The sequence below is a fragment of the Bombus pascuorum genome, chromosome 6 (assembly GCF_905332965.1).
Source record: "Bombus pascuorum chromosome 6, iyBomPasc1.1, whole genome shotgun sequence".
Taxonomy (NCBI): Eukaryota; Metazoa; Arthropoda; class Insecta; order Hymenoptera; family Apidae; genus Bombus; species Bombus pascuorum.
In genome coordinates this window covers 10,391,043-10,409,564 of record NC_083493.1, presented here as the reverse complement: position 1 = coordinate 10,409,564, position 18,522 = coordinate 10,391,043, and the positions used below count along the sequence as shown (strand labels likewise).

The following is an 18,522-nucleotide window of genomic DNA, read 5'->3' as shown; positions in this document are numbered from 1 at the left end:
AGAAATCGACACGGCAGCGCAAGCGCAGCATTATTTTTCTTAGAATGGTTACAAACTACGGCAATAGTTAGTATGGAGGAAGCATTTGAACTTTAATGATGCAAAAATCAGTAACAAACGGCGCGTCGTATCTTACGACGGATCACGACTGCAAGAAGAATATCGATTTGAGTATTCGGTACAGTCGATGGATTTTGAAGCCAATCGGCGTCTGGCCAACTTCTCCTAACATTTTGATGGCAGAAAAATATTTCTATCGGTTCATAAATACCATTTGCTATAGTTTGATTTGTTTCCTCTTGGTACCCTGCAGCCTATACTTAATTCTGGAAGTGAAAGATGTTTATAACAGAATAAAATTATTTGGCCCCTTGAGTTTCTGCGTGATGGCGTTTTTAAAGTATCATCTCTTGATCCTTCACGAAGATGATATTCGCGAGTGTATCAAACGCATCGAATGGGACTGGAAGAATATTACGTACTCTGAGGACAGAGAAATCATGATAACGAATGCGAATTTTGGAAGAAGATTGGTTATTATCTGTGCATTTTTTATGTATAGTGGTTTTGCTTTTTATTATATCGCCATACCTATTAGCGTTGGAAAAATTCCTGCGGGAGATGTCAATGTCACCTTCATTCCTCTGGTGTTCCCTTTCTCGAGATTTATTATGGATACTCGATATAGTCCCATAAACGAGATTGTATTTTCTCTTCAATTAGTAAGTGGTTGTTTGATGCATAGTATTACGTCAGCGGCTTGTAGTTTAGCTGCTATATTTGCGGTGCACGCATGTGGCCAGATGCAGATTTTGACGAGCTGGCTGAAACATTTGATCGATGGTCGGTCAGATATGTATAACAACGTCGACAGCAGAATCGCCAACGTCGTGAATCAACATGTTCGAATATTGAAGTGTGTAAGAATTCTGGACTTTAGTAAAACGAGAATAGTAGCTTGGGATTGAAAATTTCAGCCTTTAATTCGGAAACTCAAGCTGTTTGATTTGAAATCTATGAAATTCTTAGTTCATACCTCTAAACATACGTTGCAATCTGAACTTTTAAATTTGAGAAATTTAAATCCCTGAAGTAATATCGCATAAAAATCTGAAATTTGAATATTATAACTTGAACATTTCGATTGGCAAAATTTTACAAAAAAAAGTCTGACGTCCTGAGTTGAAAAATTTAAATTTCAGAAATTATGAAGATTAAAAACTTCTAAATTTAGAAACTTGAATTTACACAGCTGTAAAAACTTCAAGTTTTAAAGAATTTCGAATTCCTGATGTTATGAAGGTTGACATCAGTGTTATCAATAAGCGATATTGATTTATATTTCAGCTTCCTAGCGCTTACAGAAAAAACACTGCAACAAGTATCATTCGTAGAATTTATTGGTTGCATGTTAAACATATGTCTTCTTGGGTACTACGTTATTATGGTAAGAGAACAAGACACATATATCAATAAATACATATAAACTTCATGCACAGTTTACCGGTGTTTTAGGAGTGGAGTTCGAGTCATTTAACCAGTGCCATAACGTTTTTCATATTACTAATATCTCTTACGTTTAATATTTTCATATTTTGCTATATAGGCGAGGTGGTAGCGGAACAGGTTAGATATTTTTGTAATCAATTCTTGAAAATTGCTTAATATCATACTTTTTACATAATTTTTTCCAGTGTAAAAAAATTGGGGAAACATCGTATATGGTTGACTGGTATCGAATATCAGGAACCAGAAAGCTTTGTTTTGTACTAATGATAGCAATGGCTAATTCGTCGATTAAATTGACGGCTGGGAACATGGTTGAACTGTGCTTAACTACCTTCAGTGATGTAAGTATGAAATTACCTCAACCGCATTCACGAACGCCTCACTTCAAAATTTGTTTCCTGTACAAATAGATTGTTAAGACAGCAGTTGCATTTTTGAATGTCTTACGAACATTGACATGAACGTTGGTTAAAGTAGAATATAGTCTAAATATTACCTGTATAATGTCTCAATATATTACAATGAAATTTATTTGCGTTGTTATTCATTATATTATCATGCTTTAAAATAAATGCAATAAATATGTTATACCAATTTTAATACTGCTGGGATCCTCGAATTTGCATGTTTCGATTTCATCTTAACGCTGACGGGAAAGAAGACTTCTAACGTTCCAAGAAAATTCGTTAGTATACAAATTGAAACGAGAAATCACGTATACATTTTGTAACGAACATACACAATTTTCCTACGATAACACAGGCTTTAAAATGACCCACAGAATGTAGAAGAGTTAATACATATGCGAGCCTATACCTCACGTTACTGTATTCCATCCCTTTTTTTAAATTCCTACCGTCACAAATTCAAGAAGAATATTCTTCACTCAACTTGATAATCAACTATAATTCCATTTATAAACATTTTGAGGAAAACATTGAGAACGTATTATACATTAGAAAGTATGAAAAGTATGAAAAAAGTTCGTGTTTTACAAATTGATTCCTTCAATCTGTTGGCAAACACGCAATACAGTTGTGCGTTAGACATTTGAAAAAATCAATTAATCAATGACCCCAGATATCGTCCATCCTTCCGTAATTATAACGCATGAGGTAACATAAGCAAAATCCCAAAGGACTTTGAAACTATGAAAAATAATTCATGTACTTTCTTTTTCCCTTTGGAATACGGACGCACGCGCAATATCAGTTTTCATTTGAACTTTCATCGAACCGCGAGCATTTAGTTGCAAGCAAGCTCTCGAGTATCAACGATGAATAAAGAGAAACCTGTGGTGATCGAGCATGATTATAAGAGAAACGTGGATTTGAGTATTCAGTGGAATCGTTGGTTGCTAATACCAATTGGTACTTGGCCAAATTTACGTAAATCGATACTAGGAAAATATTTCTCTTCGCTCATTAATGTCATTTGTTTTGGTTTAATCAGCTTCATGCTCGTATCATGTACTCTGTACCTCGTTATAGAAGTAGAAGAAGCGTATCATAAAATCGAAATGATTGGCCCATTGAGCTTCTTCCTAATGACGTTTATGAAATATTATTTATTGATACTACAAGAAAATCACATCAGCGAGGGATGCGAACACATCGAATGGGACTGGAAGAATATCGAACATCACGAAGATAGAAATATCATGGCACAGAACGCGAATTACGGACGAAGATTAGTGGCCATCTGCACCTTTTTCTTATTTAGTGGTTTTGCATTTTTCTACATTGTTGTGCCTGCTAGCGTTGGTCAAGTGGTAACAGAGGATGGAAATTTGAGCTTCGTTCCGTTACCCTTTCCTGCCTCGAAATTGATCGCTGATGTGCGTTACAGTCCCAGTAATGAAATTATTTTCTCCATCCAAACCCTAACAGGTGTCGTAATGCATACTGTAACATCAGCGGCTTGCAGTATCGCCGCTGTGTTTGCGGTGCATGCTTGCGGTCAGATGCAAGTATTAATGAACTGGCTGGAACATTTGGTCGATGGTCGATCCGATATGAGTAATATCGTGGATGAAAGGATCGCTAGCATCGTTACTCAACACAATCGGATACTGAGGTGAGTAAAACTCATTAAGTAATTATCTTGTAACATTTCTATTTTATTTTTATTTTCATTCAAAATATAATCGGATAACCCACTCCTTTATAGTATGTATAAATATGAAATGTAATATTTGGTACTTGAAAATTTGCATTCCTCAATCTGATAATTTAAAGACTTTGTGGACGTGCGGTTTTGAAAACTTAAAGTTTGTGGTAGTATATGAAATTTGAAAAAATTTAGAAATTTCAGAATATAGGTGATATAATATTTGAAAATTAAAAAATTTGAAAATTTGCATTTGGAATTTCGATAACTGGGAATCTATTTCGTATAGTTATAGTGTTTGCAATTTACATTCATCATATTTCAGATTTCTGGCGCTCACGGAAAATGCACTTCAACAAATATCTTTCGTAGAATTTTTGGGATGTATGATGAACATGTGCCTTCTCGGATATTATTTTATAGTGGTATGCACGCAACAAAACTATCAAAGAAACATGCATGCAAAGATCTGTTAACATTTATATTAATATATATCATATCAACCAATACACGACATTAATATTGGCTGTATTTTCTTGATGTAACAGGAATGGAGTTCGAATGATATTATGCACTCGATAACTCACATGATCTTAATGATATCGTTCTCTTTCAATATTTTTATATTCTGTTATATAGGTGAACTAGTTGCTGAACAGGTACATGCAATCGTATTTTAATAAATTTTTCACACAAAAGACCACACTATGGTAATAGGAATTAATAAAAATGAATATCTTAAAATAGTGCAAAAAAGTTGGTGAAATGACATATATGATCGACTGGTACCGATTGACAGGAAAAAAGAAGCTTGGCTGCGTTTTAATCATTGCAATGTCCAATTCGTCGATAAAATTCACTGCAGGAAATATGATCGAATTATCTATTAGTACTTTTAGCGATGTAAGTGTGAGACTATTGATGTTTCTTACGTAAATTCGCAAGTTAATAAAAATATTTTGAACGAATAGGTTGTTAAAACGGCGGTGGCATTTTTAAACATGTTACGAGCATTGATGTGAACATCTTTATAACGTAGACGTTTATTTTTGGTAAGATATGGACATTTCTTCTTAGAAGTTCACGTGTCTATATATATTGTATTAGAGAGTGAATGAAACTAATAATTTAAACGCAATCAAGATGTTTATTATTTTGAACCGTATGATTCCATGTATTAATTCTTTTATTCTCGATAAATTTTATATATTTGATTTATCATATCATAAATCATATTATAAATATCATGTTATAAATTCAGAAAGAATAATCTCACTCAACTCGACACTATAATAATCGTATTTCTAAACATTTATAAAATTTTAAAAATTGTGATAAAAGTAAATACATCTGAAAATATGTTAGGAAATGTAAGAAGTTTTCCCGACTGAAGAGTTTCCCCATAGAAATTGATTCCTTCAACCTGTTGCAACACATGCAAAACGTTCGTGCAGTACTAGAAAGAAATCAATCTATCGATGATTCTGTAGGTCATTCCCGAAAGTGGTAAATAATGCATAAAGGGATAGGAAGAACTGGGAAAGTCTGGAGCCGTATAAAAAATAATACATGAAGTTTTTTCACCCCTTTGAACATGAACGCATGCGCAATGTCAGTTTCCATTTGAATCATCATCGAGCCACGGGCATTTAGTTGCAAGCAAACGGTCGAGCATCAACGATGCAAAAACAGAAATCTGTCGTGACCGAGCATGACTACGAGAAAGACGTGAGTTCGAGTATTCAGTGGAATCGTTGGCTGCTAATACCAATCGGTGCTTGGCCAAATTTTCGTAAATCGATGATGGGAAAATATTTTTCTTCGTCGATTAACATTCTTTGCTTCGGTTTGATCGCGTTCATGTTCGTATCTTGTGGTCTATACGCACTCATAGAAATAGAAGAATTGTATCATAAAATCGAGTTACTTGGTCCATTGATCTTTTTCTTAATGACCTTCATAAAGTATTATCTTTTGATACTTCACGAAAATGACATCCGCGAGGGGTGCAAACGCATCGAATGGGACTGGAAGAACATCGAACATCAAGAAGATAGAAACATCATGACAGTGAACGCGAATTACGGACGAAGATTAGCTGCCATCTGCACCTTCTTCTTATTTAGCGCTTTTGCATTTCACTACATTATTGTACCAATCAGCATGGGTAAAGTGGTCGATGAGAGTGGGAATTTGAGCTTCGCCTCGTTACCCTTTCCTGTCCCAGGATTTATCGCTGATGTGCGTTACAGTCCCTGTAATGAAATTTTCTACTTCATCCAAACTCTAACAGGTGCCGTGATGCATACTGTAACATCAGCGGCTTGCAGTATCGCTGCTGTGTTCGCGGTGCATGCTTGCGGCCAAATGAAAGTGATGATGAACTGGCTGGAACATTTGGTCGATGGCCGACCCGATATGAGCAATACCGTAAATGGGAGAATCGCCAAAATTGTCATTCAACATAACCGGATACTGAAGCGAGTAAAATTTATTTAATAATTACGTTGTAACCTTCTTTATTTTCATTCAAAATATACTTCACGCGATACCACACTATCTAACCGGATAATCCAATTTCATGTTATAAATGTATATATGAAATTTAATATTTGGTACTTGAAAATTGGTATTCTTTAATTTGATAATTAATTTTTCAAAGACACGAAAATTTGATGTTTTAAGAATTAACAAAATTTGGAAGTCTGAAAATATAGAAATGTAGAACTATTTTAAATTTAAGAACTTAGACATTTCGAAATTTAAGCATTGGAATATTTGAAAATTTAGATTTTAAATTTTCCAAGTTCGACATTTATTCCACCGTGTTATAGTGGTTGCAATTTATATTCATCACATTTCAGATTTTTGGCGCTCACCGAAAATGCGCTTCAACAAATATCTTTCGTAGAATTTTTAGGCTGTATGTTGATTATGTGCCTCCTCGGATATTATCTTATAATGGTATGCATGCAATAAAACTATCAAAAAAGCATGCACGCAAAAATCTAATAATGCAGTTGTCTATTAATATTATACTTACAAATATGCTATATCAATACAGAGTGTATTTTTATGATGTTGCAGGAATGGAATTCGAAAGATATAATGCTTTCAATAACTCATATGGCCTTAATGACATCGTTTACTTTCAACATTTTTATATTTTGTTATATAGGCGAATTAGTTGCTGAGCAGGTACCTGCAATCGTATTTTAGTCAATTTTTCACATAAAAGACCACACTATGATAATAGGAATTAATAAAAATGAATATGTTAAAATAGTGCAAAAAAGTTGGTGAAATGACATATATGATCGACTGGTACCGATTGTCAGGAAAAAAGAAGCTTGGCTGCATTTTAATCATTGCAATGTCCAATTCATCGATAAAATTCACTGCAGGAAATATGATTGAATTATCTATTAGTACTTTTAGTGATGTGAGTATCAGCCTATTGATGATTTTTACTTAAATTCATAAATTAACCGAAATATTTTGAACGAATAGGTCGTTAAAACGGCGATGGCTTTCTTAAACATGTTACGAGCATTGACTTGAACATTTGAATAATATAACCATTTATTCTTGGTAATATATAGAAATTTGTTAGAACTTTATGTGTCCATATATGCTGTATTATAGAGTTAATGAAACTAATATTTTCAGCATAATGAGAAAGTTTATTAGCGTGAACAATATGATTTCATTATTCCTTGTATTAGTCCCTTCAGTCTCCATATTTTGTAGAGTAATCCACAAATATTCTAATATTTGAGTTCAGTAAAATGCGTTTCAATTTAAGTGCAGTATATCTTAAAGAATGTGTTCCTTTTACCAATAATTTAGAGCTTTCTGGACAAAAATGATATTTGCGGTATATATATATATCTAGTGTATTTTCTAATTAGTTAGTCGAATTTATTTTATACATACAAAACACGCGTAGAAAACTCATTATTTAAAGATCTAAAAGACACTTATCATACACTTTCTCAACTTGCTTCCCTCATGAAAATGATGGAAATCGCAGGCTGAAAACTATACCCTATTGTACATCGATTCCAATTCATCGTACAACCTCAGTAGATGAATCAATGAGCGTCCTCTGTCTGTACCATTACATTTATTCGTTAAATATTCTCGCCATGGTGCAACTTTGCATACGCGGTGGAGAAAAAATCGCGCATGCGCCATTTTACCATAGCATGATACCTGAAACTTGAGTAAGTCACTCTACAAACGACCTCCGCGAAGTAATCATGTTGGACTTGACTAGCGAACCACGGATATCCAACGTTATTTACGCTCGTGATTTCGAATACAGCATCCAGGTGAATCGCTGGTTAATGCAACCAATCGGAGCGTGGCCGAAGCTTGCTAAGACAACCAGAACGCAGAGATTATTCGTTAGATTGTTGAACTTTATTTGCCATTCGTTGATTATCTTCATGATCGTACCTTGTATATTGTATATTGCGTACGAAGCTGAGAGCTCGAAGACGAGGATGAAGGCCATTGGTCCAGTTAGTCATTGGCTGATGGGAGAACTGAATTATTGTTGCCTCTTGTCGAGAATCAACGATATCGTCCGTTGCATAAAACATGTGGAGCGCGACTGGCAGATCGTCGAAAATGACAGCGATCGTGAATTGATGTTAAAAAACGCGAAGGTCGGGCGTTTCATCGCGCTTGTAGCTGCATTGTGCATGCACAGTGGCGTTCTAGCCTATACAGTGACTAATGGCTTTAAGAAGATGGTGTTTCGTCTGGGGAACGACAGTTACTCTATGTACCCGTTACCTTATCCGTTTTACACGAATCTGTTGGACGTTAGATTCAGTCCGGCGAATGAGATCGTGCTCAGCCTGCAGCTCCTTTCTGGGTTCGTCGTGACCTCTGTCACGGTGGGTGCTTGTGGTTTAGCAGCTGTCCTAGCGATGCATGCAAGTGGTCAATTGAACGTGGTGATGGCCAGGTTGGACAATTTGGTGAATACGAAGGAGGAGGAGAAACAGGAAGAACAGAAAGTCGCTCAGAGGAAGCTTGGGATTATCGTTGAACATCATCTGCGAACATTAAGGTTTTTACCGGTTATTGTGTTATTATATACATATGTCTATATGTCTATATGTTATATATGTCTATATATATATATATATATGTCTCATTTAATGATACGGATTATTTGATAACATCAATGAGACTATGTTATTTCTTGTCTTTTTTTTTTCTTTTTATTTTATACCTCAATTTCAGCCAAATATCCTTTTAAGACTTGTATGATAAAGTATGATAAAATTGTAAGTTATTGTGTCCTCGTATACGATCTGTTTGTTGATATAGCATTTTCTAGAATACGTTCTTATTTGATTCTTCTGTTGATTATTACTTGCATTTCTAATTCAGATATATCTGACACCCGCAATAATAATAGTAAGATACCTAGATTTATTGACTATGGTCAACATACTTTTGAAAGAATGGACGTTTTTTTGCAAATTATTAAGATTTAGAAATTCAAGTAAGACACTAAATAAATGAAACACGACACTATTGTGACAATACGACAAAATAATTTAAGTATGTTTAATCATAGGAAAAATTATTTATACTAAATTGATTTTTTCTGATGAATTTATACATTTATCATTTTGTAATGTTATTTTGCTATGAAATTTTTATGATGGGTTTATATTACGAAAATATTACTTTCAGTCTCATGGCATCTATAGAGAAAGTTATGAATATGATATGTCTCGTTGAGTTGGTGGGATGTACGATGAACATGTGCATGATCAAATATTATTTGCTCACGGTACGCTTCAAGATAGAAATAAAAAGAAATGTATTATGTATTAGAAATATTTCTACAATACCATCTAAACAGAGTTAAAGTCACTTTAGCATTCGGACACCTTCTGACGTAAATAAAGTAGTGTTAAATAGAGAACGGCGACTCATACGTTGACTTTTCTACTTAATTCGCGTAACTATTTGTACGACACACATATTTTAATTTCTCAGGAAAAATCGAAGGATGTAATAATTGCATACGCTATACTGTATGCGTCCATGGTATTTAATATATTTATATTCTGTTATATCGGGGAAATAATTACTGAACAGGTAAGAAAGTGACAATAAAGGAGAATTTATATTAAATTTCAAACTATCAAATACACAACAGGGCGAAAGAGTTGGGAAAAAAGTGTATATGACTGAATGGTACCGACTACCTCCCAAAACTGCTCTTGGTTTAGTGCTGGTTATTTCAAGATCGAGTATGGTGGTCAAAATCACTGCTGGAAAATTCGTACAGATATCTATCGCTACCTTTGGCGCCGTAAGTATCGATGAAATATAGAAACGTTTAAGATACAATTGATCGAACTCTCGATAGAATGTTTAAAATGCTGGGATTTTACATTGATAAACAAATTTATTTAATTTATTATATCTATGTATAACCAATTGTTATTTAGCACTTATTATATTTTAATTTCATAGTAGACTGAAATTGTTACGTAATTTTAATGGAATCCACATTTAATGCACTAGAATTTTACATATTTAATATAAATATACGTGTATCCTATCTTTCAGGTGTTTAAAACGTCTTTTGCATACCTGAACATGATCCGCACAATGATGTAACCTCTTTAAATTTAATTAAACCAAGAAAGCTACACCAGTCCTAATGACGTCATATTGGTACCGTCGACTGATGTCACCAGAATTAAAGTATTTTCGTTAAATGAACATTAGTAAAATTTTTAAATACTTTGAATATTATGGTAAACGTCGTCAGCAATTGTACTTCCATTGGAGCGAAAAATTTTATTGTACATATTACTATGTCCCCGAATAAGCAATGCCATGAGTGTGACATAAAATTCAGCCAGTAGTCAACATATAAATATCAATGTCAGTAGGTAAATGATAATTTCCTGTTAGACAGAAATATAAGTAAAAAAGAAGGAACGCATTTATTTCTATACCCTGTACTTTGAAACTAGCAGTGATCCTACCTAACACTCACTCCGTTTCGACACCGTCACCTTACTGTCTAAGAAATCGATCTCATAACTTTTATCCCAACCTCAATAAAACCTAATTGAACCTAGTAAACCAGCAGAAGCGTTGCGTGTTTCGTATTCTCCCAGAGTTTCAATTACAGCCAACTTTCTCAACCAACTTCTAAATCTCCCTTTGCTCTCCTGCGACAAATTCAAACAACCAGACCAATCGATCGGCTATAATACTACCGAAAAAAAACCGCGCAAGCGTTGAACAACTTTGCGTCTACTATTCTGCGGTAAGAGAAGCAATTCAATAGCTACAACGACTCCGATGAGCAGTCACCATGAACGAATCCATGACTATAAAAACGGACGCCAAAAGCCACAGTGATTACAGTCTCCAGTTAAATCGTTGGTTCTTAAAACCGATCGGTGCTTGGCCATATTTTTCCACCACTTCGACGCTCGAAAAAGTCATTTCCGTTTCTTTGATCATCCTCTGTTATGTCGTTATACTGTTCAGCATAATCCCTTGCGTCGCTCATTTAATCTTCGAAGATGATAGTTTTTATAGAAAAGTAAGAGTGTTCGGTCCTCTGGGTCATTGGTTCATCGGTGGAATTAATTACACCAACCTGCTGTTTCGAAGCAAAAATATAAGTGACTGTGTGGAACATATTGAAACTGATTGGCGAATAGTGACGAAAGAGAAACAGCAACAAGTAATGTTGAAACACGCGAAGTTTGGCCGATACGTGTCGGCTATATGCGCGATCTTCGTGCACAGTGGTATCATGTCTTACTGTATAGTAAGTGCATCCAGTACGCAGATCATCAAAGTTGGTAACGAGACAAGGACCATGCGTTCGTTGCCCCTTGGTGTTTACAACAGGATGATCCCAGTCGACACGAGCCCCGCGAACGAGATAGTCCTCGTAATGCAGTTTCTATCGGCTTTCATCACCGACTCCAGCGGAATTGGATTTTACACCCTCGCGAGTGTCTTAGCAGCACATGCTTGCGGTCAACTGAGCGTGTTAACGATTTGGATCACTGACTACGTGAATGAAGCTGGAAACAGAAAGGAGGATGCTTCTTTTAGAAAAATTGGAACGATCGTGGAACATCATCTGAGAACACTAGAGTAAGATTCTTATATCTTTTTGGCTAATTTGTTAAAAATAGCTTTTTTATTGGTGATTATATGTTGGTGTTAATTACAGTTTTATAGCACGTATAGAAGAAGTAATGAGCTGGGTGTGCATGACAGAGTTGTTTAGATGCGTTTTGGCAATATGCATGGTTGGGTATTATATCGTTACGGTACATATGGGATATCAGATATATGTAGTGTTTATTATGTAACTAATTTTTTAAACTGACATTGAATAATATTAGGTTGTCCAAAAAGTGTCTTTCTTTTACAAACATATCTTTTACAACAATACATTTTTATGCAAACATGAAACCTAATCTGTCAAATGTTATTTTCTTTACCTTAATAGAGCAAAATGGATCATACATAATTTAATAAAATAATATAAAACAACAAATATTACGTATCTATTATTTTCTTATAAAAGGAAAAAATCTTTCTGGACAATCTAATACGACATCAAGCTATCTTTATACTGTATGTATACTAAGTGAATATATAAGGTGCACCGACTCTTTTGAGCATGCTTTTTCACTATGTTTTATAGGAATAATTAAAGAAAATGTTTGAAGTTCTTAAAAAGTTATTAGAAAAATATGAAATATTACAAAAAACAAATGTACATTGACTATGCTAGAAAACGAAAATTGACAATCAATGTGGTCATTAGCTGTTAATATTCCATTTCAAAGTAGTTCCTGTTACTGACGATGATAAAATATTGAATTTATTACTGTATGAAGATGATTTTGATATTGTTTTATATCACATAAGTATAGTAGTTCTGAATCAAGGAGTTATACTTTAATGAAGTATCAGGCTTATATCTATATAACAGATTTTTCTTCTTTGTAAACACATAACACATAAGAACAAAGCTTCGTCCAAAAAAATTTATTGATTGCCCTATATATTACACGTATGTCGATAGTTTCATATTTAATCGACAGATATTTATTCAAAATATCATTACGAATACACGAACTAAATTGAGAAATTAAAAAGAAGTTTGTTTCACGACTACTTTCTATTGAATGTTCTATACATTTTTGCATAATATATGTATTCTGCGCATTTTTGCATAAATGCCGCGTAAATTCATCAAAATTCGTAGTCCACTCATATCACATCACCATCGTTCATAACAAAAGATTCATTCTGATAAAATTCGAAATTTTTTCAGAAGATATGAATATACTTATTTCTAGGAATGGTCCGATCATGATGTTCGAAGCCTTACTTCCTATTTCATAATATTTGCATCAGTTACTTTCAATACATTTCTACTATGTTATATTGGTGAATTGCTAACAGAACAGGTACCAGTGACTCGTTAACGCGAAGATGTCCACAGATCCAGACCGAGGAATCCACGATTAATCGAGTGAATTGTTGACAGTGCATGAAAGTCGGTGAGATAGTTTATATGACAAATTGGTATATCTTACCTAGAAAAAGAATCCTTGAGTTGATTTTGATCATCGCACGATCGAGTGTGGTCATTGAAATCACCGCAGGAAAATTAATTCACATGTCCATACACACGTTCGGTGATGTAAGTCAGATCATTATCTCTTATCTACGAATATGCATTTTTCTTCCCAAACTATAATACTTGCTATTCCAGGTGATGAGATTGGCATTTGCGTATCTTAATATACTGTGTCAAATGACATAACTAAATGCACTTATAGTAAATTTCTTACTTATATAATTTTGTAGATAAAATCGTAGAAATTGAAATATAAATAATGGTAACCTACTTTAATGTGTTATAATTCTACTCATATGTATATTCTACTTAAAATGTATTCTTTCTTTGAGATTTTTCATTGGCATTATAATCATTGATAGTATTTCCTTCGTATCAAATCACACAATGTCAGACGATATTCGTTCGACAATATCAAATCAAATCTTAGAGATGGCATTACAAAGCAACGACATTAAAGAACTGACAAAACCGACTATAAGCTTTTGTTACATAACACTATTCGATTAAAAAAAGTTTGAGTATACAGCGAAGATGCACTTTGCGTGCACACGATTCCGAGAAATAATTTCCAAGTTTATTCTATTGTTCTGAAACAACTGCAACCGACTAGAATCGATCAGCGAATAAGTACCTAAAAAACTTGCGCCGGAGTCCCCACGCACTCTCTTTTGATACATTAATAGCCTCTTCGACCGTAATGACGACCACATTTCACGATGACGAACCAACCAGTGACAATAGGAGCAAACATTAAGACCAACAGTGACTACGGTCTTCAATTGAATCGATGGTTCCTAAAACCAATCGGTGTCTGGCCATCGTCTCCTTCTACTACGAGATTCGAGAAGATAGTTTCGATTATATTAAACGTCATTTGCTACTCTTCGATAATACTCACTACGATTCCTTGTTTGGTACGCATGTTTTTAGAAGACGAGAGTATTTATTTGAAACTGAAGTCGCTAGGTCCCGTGAGTCATTGGATCGTCAGTGGCGCGAATTACACTACTTTAATACTGCGGAGCAAAGATATACGACAGTGCATGGAACACATGGAAGCTGACTGGCAAACACTGACAAGAGAGAAGGATCAATGGGTGATGCTAAAGAACGCGAAATTCGGTCGCTATGTAGCAGCTTCGTGCGCTATTTTCATGCAGAGTGGCATTATGTGCTTTATTTTCGTCACAGCAATGGATACAGTGGAGATACAAATTGGAAACGAAACGAGGATTTTACACGTGTTACCTTGTGCAGTATACAAAAAGCTGATAAATGTCGATGAAAGTCCAACGAACGAAATCGTGCTCTTCTTGCAAGCGTGGTGTACTTTTATTGCGAACTCCAGTACAATTGGAATTTTCAGTCTCGCAGCTGTTCTAGCTGCTCATGCGTGCGGTCAGCTGAATGTAGTAATGGTATGGATCACTGAATTCGTGAACGAACCGAAGAAGGCAGATGGTCCTAACGACATAGGAGTTATCGTGGAGCGACATTTGAGGACGCTGAAGTAAGATTATTCGTATTCTTTTTTGTTGGTTTCGTGATAGTGAACACTGTGATTATGTTACGTGATAATTGCAGTTTCATTGGATATATCGAGAATTTGATGAACCGGATATATTTTTTAGAGATATTTAGATGCACGATGGACATATGCATACTGGGTTACTACATTCTTTCGGTATACATCAAACATTCTCTCTCAATGTCAAATTCACTTTCATGTAATTAAAACTTTAATAAGTAAAATGAAATATACAACTCCATTAAAAGGGTGCTTTATTGAAAAATTATGCGCAGATGCTTTTTGGAGTCGCTGAAAATTAATTTTTATATATAATATCTATATAACTATTTTATTCCTTTTGCGTGACACTTCTAGGAATGGGCTGATCAAAACGTTCAGAGTCTGGCTACGTATATTATGATATATATTTCAATCGGTTTCAACGTTTTTCTAATATGTTACATAGGTGAAATATTGACAGAACAGGTATCAGGCGCATATTAATATATGATACAAATGTAACAAATCAAAATCGTGACGACTAAGGAAATTGAACTTTTCACAGAGTACGAAGATTGGTGAAGTAGTTTATATGACAAACTGGTATTACTTACCCGCAAAGACAATCCTCGACTTGATTTTGATCATCGCGCGGTCGAGTGTGGTCGTTCAAATCACTGCTGGAAAAATGGTTCACATGTCTGTCTACACATTCGGTGATGTAAGTCATTTTGTCCTTTTATTTGTATCTGTGTGTCCGCCTACATAAAATATTCTCATTTCAGGTGGTAAAGACCGGTTTCGCGTATTTGAATCTTTTACGACAAATAACATGAATAAATACACTACTAATTAATTTTTTAATTGTGTAACTTTTTGGAAACGATATTGTAAAATTTGGAATACAAACAATAGCAACACAGAATCTGCATCTAATGCACTAGAATTTTATACATTTAATGTACATATACGTGTATTTTATATTTCTTATATACTTACTTGTTCCTCTCATTACCCATTATTTTCCTTACATTACTATGTTCTGAATTTCACATCTATTCGAATACTTTAAAGTGCTGACGTAAATCTCCATTGTTTTGAGGCAGGTATAAAATGCATTATGCCGCACAAAGAATGAAATTATATCGCATCATTAACATGATTATCACAAGTGATTTTCCTATGTCGTCATAGTGACCACTGTTGACCGGCGATACCAGAATAGTAGTATCTACATTAAATGTATAGTTGTACTTCTAGAGTGCTTAATACTTTTAGTGTTACAGTAAATAGTTCTATCAATTTTATTCTTAACAGAGTTACAAATTTTATCGTGTATATACCGAAGAAATATTTCCATCCCTTAGGTTTGAAACTAGTAACGGCACAAATTAACACTTATTTCGTTCCGACACAATCTTCCAACAGTCCAAAGAATCGATTTCATAAATCCTTCCCTGCTTCGATCGAACCCAATTCGATCTCGTGAAGCACAAGAAGCATTGCGTGCTACGTGCTCTTCGATTCTTGCAATTACTCAAAACTTTCGAAACCAACTCCCAAACCTACATTTGTTGTCTTACCAGAAATTCTAACAACGAGACAAATCGATCGGTTGTAATACTACCGGAAAAAATTCGCGCAGGCGTTGAACATTATTGTGCTGTTATTCTCCTGTAAGAGAGGCAATTCAATAGTTACCGGGGCAGCCATACTGAGCGAATCCGCGATCATAGAAGCGAACGCCAAGAGTCCTAGCGACTAGGGTCTACAAATAAACCGCTGGATATTAAAACCGATCGGTGCTTGGCCATATTTCTACACTACTTCGGCACGCGAAAGAGTCATTTCCTTATTTTTAATCGTTCTCTGCTACGTCATTATACTGTTCAACATAATTCCTTGCGTCAGTCATTTAATCTTCGAAGATGATAGTTTTTATAGAAAAGTAAGAGTGTTCGGTCCTCTGGGTCATTGGTTCATCGGTGGAATCAACTACACCAACCTGCTGTTTCGAAGCAAAAATATATGTGACTGTATGAAACACATTGAAACTAACTGGCAGATGTTGAAGAAAGAGAATGAGCAATAAGTAATGTTGAAACACGCGAAGTTTGTGTCGACTATGTGCGCGATCTTCGTGCACAGTGGTATCGTGTTTTACTATATAGTAAGTGCGTCCAATGTGCAGATCATCAAAGTTGGCAACGAAACAAGGATCATACGTACGTTACTTTTCGATGTTTACAACAAGATGATCCCTGTCGACGCGAGTCCCGCGAACGAAATAGTCCTCGTAGTGCAGTTCTTATCGGATTTCATCTCCGACTCCAATGGAATTGCATTTTACACCCTTGCGAGTGTTTTATCCGCAAATGCTTGCGGCCATCTGGGCGTTTTACCAATTTCGATCAAGGACTACGTGAATGAAGCTGGAAACAGAAAGCAGGATGCTTCTGTTAGAAAAATTGAAACGATCGTAAAACGTCATCTGAGAATTCTAGAGTAAGATTCGTATATCTTTTTGATCAATTCCTTGATAATGACTTTTTTCTTGATGATTATTTATTGGTATTAATTGCATCTTTATTCCACCTATAGAGGAAATAATGAGCTGGGTATGCATGATAGAATTGTTTAGATGCGTTTTGGCAAAATGCATGGTTGGGTATTATATCGTTACAGTATGGAAACGGTATGGAACGTCAAACATATTGTAATATCGTGGACGAAAGGCGTAAGGGATATCGAGTGAATCATAAACAATGTCGGGAGAAAGCCGAGTTGCCGATAGGCCCATCAATGTGTCGTGCTTCAATCGAATAGTTTCGTGGAAACGGCCTGCGTGACCCTGGCCACGAGCTGTTGTGGAACATGTACGTGGTGGGGCTAAGGCTAAAGACAAAGGGATGCTAAGGCAGAAAGACGAATAAAGAGTCAGTGTCAGTTGAGAAGCCGGAGAGTGTCAGTTGAGAAGTCAGAGAGTGTCAATCGAGAAGTCAGGAAGAGAGTGTTGCTAACGTTGTCGAGAGAGTGTGGTCCGCGTGAGAAATACTGTTAGATCTCTGGTGACGAGTGTTGCAAATTAACTATTTAGTTGTCATAATTATAGCACGTTATTGTATTTAGTTCAAGTTAAACAACCATCGTTTCCTGTTTAACCAAAATCTGTACAATGTGTTCATTGTAAATGAATTAATTGTAGTATAAGTACGTACAATATGTAGTGTTTATTATGTTAACTAATTTTTTAAACTGACATTGAATAATATTAGGTTGTCCCAAAAGTGTTTTTCAACAAACATGTCTTTTACAACAATGCATCTGTATACGAACATGAAGCCCAATCTGCCAAATGTGGTTTTCTTTATTTCAGTAGAACATAATGCATCATACATAATTCAATAAAATAACATTAAACAAAAGATGTTGCGTAACTACTATTTCTTATAAATCGAAAGAATCTACTGGGACAACTTAATGCGATATTAGCTATATTTATATTTTACACTACATACATAAGTGTAAGGTGCGCCGGCTCTTGTGTGCGTGCTTTCTCACCATGCTTTCTAGGAAAAGCTAAAGAAACTGTTTGAAATTTTTCAGAAGGTATGACAAAAATATGAAATACGAATCAAACAGATGTACGATGACTACTACTGGTTGTTGATATCCCATTTCAAATCGTTTAATGTTCCTGTCATTGATAAAGTATTGAATT

General features: G+C 35.0%; 5 protein-coding genes across 5 annotated transcripts; all 5 read left to right on the top strand.

Annotated features, from left to right (window-relative positions):
- Positions 1–98: 98 nt before the first annotated feature.
- On the top strand, positions 99–4,592 carry LOC132907914 (uncharacterized). The gene is made up of 8 exons (XM_060961371.1): positions 99–916; positions 1,348–1,447; positions 1,516–1,626; positions 1,695–1,909; positions 2,770–3,585; positions 3,944–4,043; positions 4,167–4,277; positions 4,366–4,592. The coding sequence occupies exons 1-8, from the start codon at positions 99–101 to the stop codon at positions 4,552–4,554; spliced, it is 2,460 nt and encodes an 819-aa protein (XP_060817354.1). The 3' UTR covers positions 4,555–4,592.
- Positions 4,593–5,298: 706 nt separating this feature from the next.
- LOC132907777 (odorant receptor 22c-like) lies at positions 5,299–7,477 on the top strand. Its single transcript, XM_060961173.1, has 5 exons — positions 5,299–6,098; positions 6,483–6,582; positions 6,706–6,816; positions 6,905–7,060; positions 7,129–7,477. Exons 1-5 carry the CDS (start codon positions 5,299–5,301, stop codon positions 7,177–7,179), a joined length of 1,218 nt encoding a protein of 405 aa, XP_060817156.1. The 3' UTR covers positions 7,180–7,477.
- A 122-nt stretch (positions 7,478–7,599) lies between these two features.
- LOC132907779 (odorant receptor 4-like) lies at positions 7,600–10,579 on the top strand. The gene is made up of 5 exons (XM_060961175.1): positions 7,600–8,701; positions 9,337–9,436; positions 9,646–9,747; positions 9,809–9,964; positions 10,225–10,579. The coding sequence occupies exons 1-5, from the start codon at positions 7,881–7,883 to the stop codon at positions 10,273–10,275; spliced, it is 1,230 nt and encodes a 409-aa protein (XP_060817158.1). The 5' UTR covers positions 7,600–7,880; the 3' UTR covers positions 10,276–10,579.
- Positions 10,580–10,832: 253 nt separating this feature from the next.
- Positions 10,833–13,207, top strand: LOC132907913 (uncharacterized). The gene is made up of 3 exons (XM_060961370.1): positions 10,833–11,784; positions 11,864–11,963; positions 13,005–13,207. Exons 1-3 carry the CDS (start codon positions 10,985–10,987, stop codon positions 13,131–13,133), a joined length of 1,029 nt encoding a protein of 342 aa, XP_060817353.1. The 5' UTR covers positions 10,833–10,984; the 3' UTR covers positions 13,134–13,207.
- A 707-nt stretch (positions 13,208–13,914) lies between these two features.
- LOC132907774 (odorant receptor 82a-like) lies at positions 13,915–15,848 on the top strand. The gene is made up of 5 exons (XM_060961171.1): positions 13,915–14,801; positions 14,876–14,975; positions 15,177–15,287; positions 15,367–15,522; positions 15,587–15,848. The coding sequence occupies exons 1-5, from the start codon at positions 14,008–14,010 to the stop codon at positions 15,635–15,637; spliced, it is 1,212 nt and encodes a 403-aa protein (XP_060817154.1). The 5' UTR covers positions 13,915–14,007; the 3' UTR covers positions 15,638–15,848.
- Positions 15,849–18,522: the final 2,674 nt, after the last annotated feature.